Source organism: Cicer arietinum, chromosome 5 (assembly GCF_000331145.2).
Source record: "Cicer arietinum cultivar CDC Frontier isolate Library 1 chromosome 5, Cicar.CDCFrontier_v2.0, whole genome shotgun sequence".
In the NCBI taxonomy this organism is placed as follows: domain Eukaryota; kingdom Viridiplantae; phylum Streptophyta; class Magnoliopsida; order Fabales; family Fabaceae; genus Cicer; species Cicer arietinum.
The window spans coordinates 50,794,489-50,805,265 of record NC_021164.2 but is presented as its reverse complement, the minus strand read 5'-3'; the positions used below and the strand labels follow the sequence as shown (position 1 = coordinate 50,805,265).

Sequence of the window (10,777 nt, the reverse complement as noted above, 5' to 3'; positions counted from 1 at the left end):
CTAAATCATCCGATTCCGTAGCAGAACCCGACCTTGGAATTGAATGTGTTAAGCATATGATTTTCCCGTCTTGTCAAGAGTGGTCAGAAATGGGAGACATCTTCTTCTCAAGACTTTTTTTCCCTCCTCTCAGAGGTGGAATTCGGTCACTCGGGTAAGAAAATAAGGCATTGAAAGACGTGAACCAAATCATTTAAGCGTCCACGTATTGGCTTCGATTCTGGCAGAAGCGGGATGGGACTTTATTACGTAGATAGACAGAAGAGGGCCTAGCTGGCTTGACCCAGAGAAGAATGTTGAGTTGAGGAAAAGAAGCCTTCCCAATTAAAATCTTTTCCTGTCGATGTAGTCTTTTCTTCTCTGTCCTGCTCCCCGGAAAAGGGCGAAGCGGAAATGGAATAAAAAAGAAGAAAGCTGGTAGATTCAGGCTACCCTAGTAGCGTAGATTCCGTCCCTCCCAGTTCACAGATGTAGTTGCGTGTAGTTCACTTTTTTCTTCGAGATTGGCTTGGTGTTAAGTGTACCGCTTGTGTAGCCTATGCGAAGCGAACAAGCAAGGGATTGAGCTGCGCGAAAGCCGCGTTCGCGCATTCGTTTTCTTGCTGGCTGGGTACAAGATCGAAAAGAATGCCCGTATGTCGAGATACAGGGTTTTTCGAGAAAAGGTCCCATCCTTCAATATCATGATTGGGTCGACCAGGCCAGATCATGAGTGAATAGAAAATCGAAAACGTACATAGCTGTTCCAGCTGAAATACTTGGAATAATTCTACCACTTCTACTAGGAGTAGCCTTTTTAGTGCTAGCTGAACGTAAAGTAATGGCTTTTGTGCAACGTCGAAAGGGTCCTGATGTAGTGGGATCGTTCGGATTGTTACAACCTCTAGCAGATGGTTTGAAATTGATTCTAAAAGAACCTATTTCACCAAGTAGTGCTAATTTGTCCCTTTTTAGAATGGCTCCAGTGGCTACATTTATGTTAAGTCTGGTCGCTCGGGCCGTTGTACCTTTTGATTATGGTATGGTATTGTCAGATTCGAACATAGGGCTACTTTATTTGTTTGCCATATCTTCGTTAGGTGTTTATGGAATTATTACAGCAGGTTGGTCTAGTAATTAGGGGGCGGCCGTTCGGTCGCCTATGATATTAGGACCAATAGGTCAAAAATTGGTGTGTGCCGCAGGTGTTGAACGATCTACTCTACACAGGTGTGGGCTTACGGGGCTAGGGCTCATAAAGCCTTTCTTTCATTCAAAAATAGGGCCCTGGTCGGGCACTTTTCCGGGCCGGGATCGATAGATAAGTGGAAGTCATAAAAAAGAGATATTTCTCTTCGCACCTAAGATCAAGAGGAAGGGTAGCTTGTCAAGCTGGCCTATATAAAATATATTATTCATTATTATAGAATCTTTTAGAAAAATCTTTTTCTAAAGATTCACTGTCTTTTAACCGGCTGTTCTTCTTTGTCAACGCTACTAAGGACCTATGGGTTAGCCTACTAATAAAGAAAGTGAAGCACTAAGGGAGTTCCGAGTTAAGCGATAGGAATTGGTCCACAGTGAGAAACTCAAGCGAAGCAAGAGGGAAGATGCCCGGCCGAGGGGAAGTCGTAACTGGAGTTGAATGTATAATGTCCCAAAGGATTGATTGTTCGTGGGATGGATACCCGTTAAACGTTGGGCTATAGCTATTCTTTAAAGGACATAACAACCCACCTAAGGTAAGGGTAAGTAGGGAGAAGAGAAGAAGGTTCCCGTAGACCCTTTCTAGAAGCATTAGCCGGTTGGGAAGGGAAGTCACTTTCTTTAAAAACGTACAATAATCATCTAAATAAAATCTAAACTTTTGGTACCCGAAACAGTATTCCATATCGACAGGTCAGAAGAGCCCTTCACTACTATCATCTCTTTTAAGAAAGATGAGAATAGTAGAGTCGGGTTTTTTGGGGGGGCTCTCTCTTCTTTATTTTTTGATGTTTTTTCCGGTATGCCGCTCCGCGAGAATGGAGTGCCACGCACGAGCGGAGCTAAAACAAAGCAGGGGGAATTCTGCGTTGGGAGAAATCCTTTGCGTGGCTTTCTTGTTCCACTAGCTAGGACAAAATTATCAGATGTCCCTTTCGTTATTACAACCTTCTTTTTTTATGTCAAAGACCAGAAGCTATGCGCTAATTTTCATTGGATCTCGGTTGTTCTTAACAGCGATGGCTATTCATTTAAGTCTTCGGGTAGCACCATTAGATCTTCAACAAGGTGTAAATTCTCGTATTCTTTATGTACATGTTCCTGCGGCTCGGATGAGTATTCTTGTTTATATAGCTACGGCTATAAACACTTTCTTATTCCTATTAACAAAACATCCCCTTTTTCTTCGCTCTTCCGGAACCGGTACAGAAATGGGTGCTTTTTTTACGTTGTTTACCTTAGTTACTAGGGGGTTTCGGGGAAGACCTACGTGGGGCACCTTTTGGGTGTGGGATGCTTGTTTAACCTCTGTATTCATCTCGTTTCTGATTTACCTGGGTGCACTGCGTTTTCAAAAGCTTCCTGTCGAACCGGCTCCTATTTCAATCCGTGCTGGACCGATCGATATACCAATAATTAAGTCTTCAGTCAACTGGTGGAATACTTCGCATCAACCTGGGAGCATTAGCCGATCTGGTACATCAATACATGTTCCTATGCCCATTCCAATCTTGTCTAACTTTGCTAACTTCCCCCTCTCAACCCGTATCTTGTTTGTTCTGGAAACACGTCTTCCTATTCTATCTTTTCTCGAATCTCCTTTAAGGTATGAAATCGAAGCTCGAGAAGGATAAAAACTTTGAGTGGATTTATACCTGGCTGTTTTCACGCATCAAAGTGAAACCGTGTTAATACATTTCAGGGAAGGACCACGTACCTGGTTCGGAAAATAAATAAAGTCTCACACATCCTCTTGTTCCCAAGAGTCCTATTTGCTTTCTTGATTGGTAAACCCAACCAGCTATTTACAACAAACAAGTCTTTCCTCTTGTTGGGGGGAGCAGTTCAAAAAGAAACCAAAACTTTAATGATGCCAGTAAATGAACTCTTGAGCGCTGTGGAGCCTTTTTTACAGTGGAGCACAGTAGACCCCTTGTTACAGTTAGATCCGGGGACGCTACCACAGGTTCCCGGGAATCCACCCGTGGAAGTCCCTTCTTCCTCTTCGGTGGTCGAAGGGGAGATCTCCCAAAATGACCTTTGGGCGGCTGTGGACAGTGCGGAACGTGAGCAATGGCAAGATATGCTTGCGTCCAAGGAGTGGCGGTTTTCTGAACGTCATTTCGCTCTCTGCGACAGAAAAATCTCCATGATTGTGGCAAAGGCTCTGTCCTTATATAAGGAGGGGCACCTCACGCTCCAAATTCAAGACGAGGCGGATATTGCGAGAGGCATAAATGCCCACTTTGCCGATATGAACCACTTTATTTCTAACGCCTCCCGATTACAACACCTAAAGCGCGTAGGGGACTGTATAGGTAATCCAAAAAGCCCCATATGGCAGGAAATAAAGTGGTTCATAGAAAACTAAAAGATCCCTATTGTTTGTTCTTATCAAATTATCCTTTGAATTACTCTAACATTCCACGTTTCCGAAACGGATCCTATCAAATATTTGACATTTTCTATGATCATCTCTATTTTAGGTATTCGGGGAATCCTCCTTAATAGACGAAATATTCCTATTATGTCAATGCCAATTGAATCAATGTTATTAGCTGTGAATTCGAACTTTTTGGTATTTTCCGTTTCTTCGGATGATATGATGGGTCAATCATTTGCTTCATTGGTTTCAACGGTGGCAGCTGCGGAATCCGCTATTGGGTTAGCCATTTTCGTTAGAACTTTCCGAGTCCGAGGGACTATTGCTGTAGAATTGATTAATAGCATTCAAGGTTAAACATGACTCCTAGAGAATTACCAAAATACGAAGTTCTCTTTTCTCCTTTCGTTCTCTTCTTTCTTTTTTATTTTTACTTGGTTGGCAGGGCAGGGTCGGGGCCTTTATCGCTGGGCGAGCGCATCCGATTGATTCTAAAGTCCTTTCCTAAACCACTTCCCGTTTAGTTGCTGAAAGATAGATAGAACCTATGAGATTTAGTTCCAGGAATATGCAAGCTAGAAAGATGCTATTTGCTGCTATTCCATCTATTTGTGCATTAAGTTCGAATAAGATATCAATCTATAATGAAGAAATGATAGTAGCTCGTTGTTTTATAGGCTTCATCATATTCAGTCGGAAGAGTTTAGGTAATACTTTCAAAGTGACTCTCGACGGGAGAATCCAGGCTATTCAGGAAGAATCGCAGCAATTCCCCAATCCTAACGAAGTCGTTCCTCCGGAATCTAATGAACAACAACGATTACTTAGGATCAGTTTGCGAATTTGTGGCACCGTAGTTGAATCATTACCAATGGAACGCTGTGCGCCTAAGTGCGAAAAGACAGTGCAAGCTTTGTTATGCCGAAACCTAAATGTTAAGTCAGCAACACTTCCAAATGCCACTTCTTCCCGTCGCATCCGTCTTCAGGACGATCTAGGCACAAAGTTTCACTTATTAGTTAGGAGGAGATTTAGCCCCCTGTGTATCTCGAAAGCAGAAAAAATAGAACTCATTCGAGAGAGCTTGGTGGTCTTAAGAATGGTTCGGGTGGGGGGTTCTCTTAAGAATAAATAAGACGAATAGAATCTAATTCATGTTTATGCTAACAGAAGAGCGGATCCAATACACAGACAACTTCTTTCTCATGAAGCAGCTTTGCAAGAAAGGAGTTAGTTCCCTCCGAGGGTTCTGATAGCCAATGCTTCCTACGCTCCAGCCCTTAGCCCTGAACTCCTTAGCACAAGCACTAAGTAAGCCCGTGAAGGCCTTCAATATCGCACCTACTAGGACTGAAATTAAGTTTTCGAATAGGACGACTTCTTTCTTTTCTGTATGCTAGGGCCGCCCGCACGCTTTAAGGGTTGTTGAACGTATTGCACTAAGAAAGACTCCTGCCGTTGCGGTAAGATTTTCTTTGAAAGCCAAGCCGCTCAAGCAATTTCTTTAAAGAAGAGCAAGCAAGATAAGGAAGGCTCGAAAGCTGCGAAGAAAGTCGAGCTGCTCTTATCGAGCTGTGAAATCGGTGTGGTGAGGTATTGGAAGTGTTCAGCGAATATAGATAAAAAAACTAAAAAAGAGCACCGTGCTATACTGGCAGAGCTTCAGCAAAACTAGGTAGGTAGCTTTAGCTAATGAGAGATGGATTTGGGGATTAGATTATATTAGGCCTCCTAATTAATGGAATTAGTTTTATATTGATTAGTTTATTTTTAAAGAAGCATTCTCCCTTGACTCGATCTATAATGGAATTATCGATAGAACGTTGATCAATATTAAGGAAGAGATCGAGGATCACAGCAGGATCCTATCTGATCTTTGTCAACACAGGACTCGAAGCCCCCTGCTCAAACAAAAGGGTAATCCTTCAGAATTGAAAATTCCTTTCGGATTTCTTATATTAATTATAGTTGAGGGGAGAAGACTCTCTATCTATATAGGGGGGGAGCCATTGTGAAGCCTAGAGAGGCGGAAGCGGCAAATAGCTTCTACCGAGTTCCACAACACTTAGCTTAGTAGCTTAACTCTTTCTACTGGCGTGGCGCTGCTGGATGCTTCTGATCAATAGAACAGGAAGAGGAGTCAGCCAAAAAGAAATTTGAAAGTAATGACCACCAAGATACGCATAGTGATTCGATCTTTTGATCACCCATTTTTGGAAAACAATTTTGGGGGGCTTCCGCCTTACACACGGAAGATTGGATTGCCTGAATCACGAGTCTTATATACTGTGTTACGATCACCTCATATTGATAAAAAGTCCAGAGAACAATTTGAAATGGAAATCAAGAAAAAATATCTGGTCATAAAAACAGAAAAGCATGAATTGCGAAAGAAGTTTATCTTTTCGTTCGTGATCTTAGTTTTTGTGCTTTCTTTCAGTCTCTACTATTTAAAATAGGGTTATCTCTTGGTAGTCGAGTCCTCTCCTTTGCTTTATTTAAATTTGGCCTCGCGGGGGGACTTGCCTGGGCAATAGGATGTCTTTTGCGAGCACTATTCAGTGCCGATGGGGGGCTCTCCATCGGGAATGGCATGATGCCTCACGGAGCTGCCGAATCCACCAATTCGGATTTGTTTACTTATACTAGCGATTTGGTGGAGGAATGGGAGCTGCACGTTAGCACTTGACTTTATGACTTTTCCGTCTCGCATAAGATGTCCTGTCTCTTTTCAGTTTTAGCGGAATAAGCAGTATTGGTGGTGGGAACAGCCATAGTTGATGCTAGTGCAATAAGACTTGATGAAGGCGGCACTTGCCTTCAAGCTTGAAACTGATTGACCATGAGAGTCAGATCAATAGTCTATCCCCGAGAGCAGATGGGAGAGGAGAGCTATACCAAGGATGGGAGAGTCAAGGGTGATGCCTGATCCGGGTTGACTCTAATAAGACTAATAGCCGTACCGCAGAAAGAAGGTCAACCTAACCCCAGGTAATCACAGCTTTCTTCCGAACTCGCTTTCGAGCTAACCTTACATGGAGCTACCAGCCAACAAGAGTTCTCATTCACGGCTAACTAAGCATTCGTTCAGAGTTGACAAGGGAGAGGGTAGACTGAAGACCATCACATCAATCAGTCATGCGGTCGGTTTGGGGTACGGTCAGTTCACCGGGAGGATCGACCCCCCATTTTCGAGGGAGATCCTTTCCGAATGATCTCTAGTCTATCGTCTAGTCTACTGTAAGCCACGTCGCATCACCCGCATGTGCGGAGGATGCCTACCCCACACACATGGAGTGAGCAAAGACAGATGCGCTAAGGCAGTAAGACCGACTCCGACTTGTCAATAGATGCTTTTTTTTGATCCTTTCATCATCTTCTCCCATAGGGAGACTTAGAATAGATCCCAGATCACCAGCCCAGGCCATGCTATCCAGAATGAACTATTATTTCATCCCACGAGTCACCCGGTTAATCAAGATGTAGAAGCCCAACTTCCTCACAGACATAGTAGGCATAGGTCCAACCACCTTTTTTTTTAAGTAGAAGTCTGAGCGGAGCTACCCACTGGACGTAAGGTGGAGTATGGTCCACCCGGAGCCAGGTGATATAAGTTTCAGTCTTCGCCTCTGGAAAGCGCCCGGATCCATCATTGAGCCTTAGATTCGAAGGGAATGGATTACTTACTCGATAGAGTGAGGGGAGTTGGCTAGACTGACTTGAACAAGTAAAGTTATTTCTTACTTATTCTTACTTATAAAGAAGGGAAGCTTGGTACAACAATTTGAATTGGATAGATTTTTTAATATCTGTAATTTGAATATGAAAGACCCTTTTACGAAAAAACCGTTGATCCGATCCAAGAGTCAGACTTTGCTATAGGAGGAAGCAAAGCTGTCAAGCCGAAACCAGTGCTACCCTCAAGTAACCCAATGGACGTACGAATATCTGCTTCGAAAGGACCAAAGAGAGTCTTTATTTAAGCTATTCTTCGCATCTCGAGAGAAGCAGTCGATTAGTGAGCATCCCATCTCATAAGGAAAGCCTTAATTTAGGCCTGGTTGCGGGGGAGAAGGACTAAGGATCAGTCTAATGGGACCTAGAGGAGATAGAAGCTGTAGTTAGTGAGTTGCGGGCTGAACTGCTGAGTCTAGAAATGACTTCTTCAGTTAAGACTAGCCTAGCAAGAAGGATTGCTGCTAGATTCTATACCAACACATTCTTTCCGAAAAGTAGAATCGCAAGGGTATGAAAGATAGCTATGAAAAGCAATCCACCCGAAAAACTACCAGCTTCTTCAATGGGGGATACCTTTCCTTTTCTATATCCTCTTCTTCTTTTTATTCTATCTTCTTTCTGTTCACCTGAGCTAATTCTTTACTTGCTTTCGAGCGCTTGGTCTGGCCTATTTGCTGTTAGAAGGGAAGCCTTAGCACAGTAGCAGGTAAAGAGAGAGGGATTGCTCGGCAGGGAAGACGGGAGAATATCCAAACCCGAATCACAGACAGGCACTCTACTCAATATACAATAAAAAAGTTAACTAAGGGGATCACAACGGCGAAGGGGGCCAATCGAGGAGACTGGAGGAGCTGGATGCAGCGATTCGGAAGTAGCGAATCGTCTTCTTTGCAGTTTTTCAGGGGAGTGGCTATCAAGCAAAAAATTCCTTTATTCGGCTATTCAGATAATTTGGTATAGAAAGTTGACTTCTTTCTTCATTCAAGTAAGATAGTTGATCGAGAAAGGTCCTCTTCCACTGAGAAACTAAGGAGCGAAAGCGATGTGCTCCGATGAAAGCCTTGCGGGTCTAATCTACCGCGGCCCTTTACTCAATGAATAGGAAATATGACCACACACAATCAGAATCCCCGCGCATGAAGCAGTTGGCTCTCAATGGGAATTCTCCATAGCATGACTAGTTAAAGCAATCAAATTGATTGAGACAAGCAAGCCTCAAGCTAGGGTTCCCCATGACGAATCCATTGTGTCGGGCGAAATAAAAGGCCGGGGCAAGAATGCGGTAGGCGGTGGTCCTATGAATGGGTTGAAAAATAAAATAGAAAGTCTACGGTTAGGTTAAACAATATCCAACAAAGACCGTAATTACATACATAACATAGTCATAGCGGAAACTATCAAAACGAGTAAGCTAGGTTGCCTATGCCTAAAGCCTGTCTACTCCTAACAAGTCTAAAGATAGAAGTTACTTTCTATTCTAAGAGTATGGCTGGAATCAGGTTCTCCTATGCTAATGGAGGGCTGGCTTTACGCCTTTTTTTAGTTATCTCAAGAAGTAACCGTCAAAGAGAGAGCCATGGCTGCTCACACATTGTTAGAGCGGGAAGGGTTTATATTCATTTCGCGTTGCATGAACCTTTCTATGGGTTGTTTGGCTATTAGATTCGCACAGACAGGCAGAAAGGGCTTCTAGCCTACTAGTTAAGTAACAGCAGTTGTGGTTTCTTAGAATCATCCTAAGAGGGAGCCCATTACAGCACCGGGATACATAACATAAAGGCAATAAATTGTAAAGTCTTATCGTCAGGTTTGAGACTAAGATTCGAGCATTTAATCGAAAGAATTTGCATTTAAAGCCAAGATGGTGTAAGTGATTCATAACTAATCTTCCCTTCGTCGCTGTAAGTGGAATGCCCTGAAATTCTTCCATCAATAGGTACTCGAAATCTAATACAGCCATTAGGAGAGATCCCGGCAGAAGATGCCAACTTGGGCATTCCAATTAACTAGTATTCTTCGCAACAAGTCTTATTCCTATTGCTTCTAGCCCCATTACATACCTTTGATAGCCATTTCAAATCTATCTATTTGAGACCAAATCCTATGACCACATTCTCCTTTTAGTTCCGATCTGACATTCATTCAGAAAGCGAAGAACTTACTTATTAATATATGTATAGTTAAAAATCTCGGATTTGAACCAACGCTCATCAACGGATCACGACGTGAACCGTCAACCGCTCTACCACCGAGCTACCGAGACGGGAGGGAGGGACTGATTGATACATGGAAGCCTTTAAAGTGAGTCCGCTCATAAGAACAGTCAGGCTATCTTAGTCTCATAATGTGCCCTTTTTAAAGAAACCTATCGAATGAAGATGCCACTCAGGGACCCCTCGTTATGGATAGGTCTGGAAGAGCATGGGAAAGAAAGATCATCTTGTTCCTTTAGTCAACCGTGATTCTATTATGACAGCTATTCATTTGATTGACTCTGTTCCGAAGGTCCTCAGGAATCACTATCAGGCTCGGGGATGCACAAATATCTAAATGATAGACAACGATTCCCTAATGAGACGAACTTACCGCATAAGAGAAGAAAACTCAGAACGAAGGCTTAGAAAATTAGTCTTTGGGGGGAGGCCCGCCCGGAGGAGAGCTGGCAATGGGCTCTTGCCTTACTTAACTTAATAGGAGGTGCTAGTACAACCTTTTCCTGAAATGGGGATTCCAAGTCGTGTTGTTCTTGTTATATTTAAGTAGTAAGCATGGGCGCTTCAGGGGAAGCTAGCACTACATTTGATATTCCTTCCTTTCTTTCCTTGGTCTCTTGCGCTTTCAGGCAAGGGTAGCTAAAAAGTAAGAAGGTTCTTAAAAAAAAAGACAACCTCCCCTGGTCTCCTTAGTGATCGGAATGTAGCCAATGGGAAAATGACGTATGGTAGTAGTAGTATGGGTGAGTGCTTTCCCAGTATCTATATAACTTCTTCGTCGGGCTAAAAAGATAAGTAAGTCAAATATCCTTTTATTAAAATTTAAGGCCCTTATTAAAAAACTGTAGCTCGAACGCCCAGAGTCCAGACGCTCAAGCTCTGATTTCACCCGATACGAAAGGATCTCCGCTAAAAATGAATCTGATTCCCACGAATACCAAATATATAGTATGGCCATCTTGTCATCATATTAGCCTTCCCCAGAGCATAGAGCTACTTCTTCGCAATGTAAATTTCCTTCCTCAGCTGCTCCAAGAACAAGATATCTCGTAGAAAGAATAAGTAGAGCTAGACTGCATGCATGAGTGGCTTGTAGGAGAAAGAGTGGAAGGATTCTAGCCAAGACGGAGACGCAAGCTTGTCTGCTATTTTATGTTCTAGTTTAGCTCGCGGATTGGTCTTCATTGCGTACTAGCTTCAGTGGGAATTAGAATGTGTTCCGTACCACCGTGGAGCGGCTCAAAAAGATGAAGATGAG

At 43.0% G+C, this 10,777-nt stretch overlaps 2 protein-coding genes across 2 annotated transcripts; both read left to right on the top strand.

Moving 5' to 3' along the window:
- The first annotated feature begins 257 nt into the window (after positions 1 to 257).
- Positions 258 to 1,335, top strand: LOC101490819 (NADH-ubiquinone oxidoreductase chain 1). Its single transcript, XM_027334332.2, has one exon. The coding sequence runs from the start codon at positions 821 to 823 to the stop codon at positions 1,118 to 1,120; it is 300 nt and encodes a 99-aa protein (XP_027190133.1). The 5' UTR covers positions 258 to 820; the 3' UTR covers positions 1,121 to 1,335.
- Positions 1,336 to 3,609: 2,274 nt separating this feature from the next.
- LOC113786549 (ATP synthase protein MI25-like) lies at positions 3,610 to 10,771 on the top strand. Its single transcript, XM_027334333.2, has 3 exons — positions 3,610 to 3,920; positions 4,019 to 4,043; positions 4,121 to 10,771. The coding sequence occupies exons 1-3, from the start codon at positions 3,653 to 3,655 to the stop codon at positions 4,701 to 4,703; spliced, it is 876 nt and encodes a 291-aa protein (XP_027190134.1). The 5' UTR covers positions 3,610 to 3,652; the 3' UTR covers positions 4,704 to 10,771.
- Positions 10,772 to 10,777: the final 6 nt, after the last annotated feature.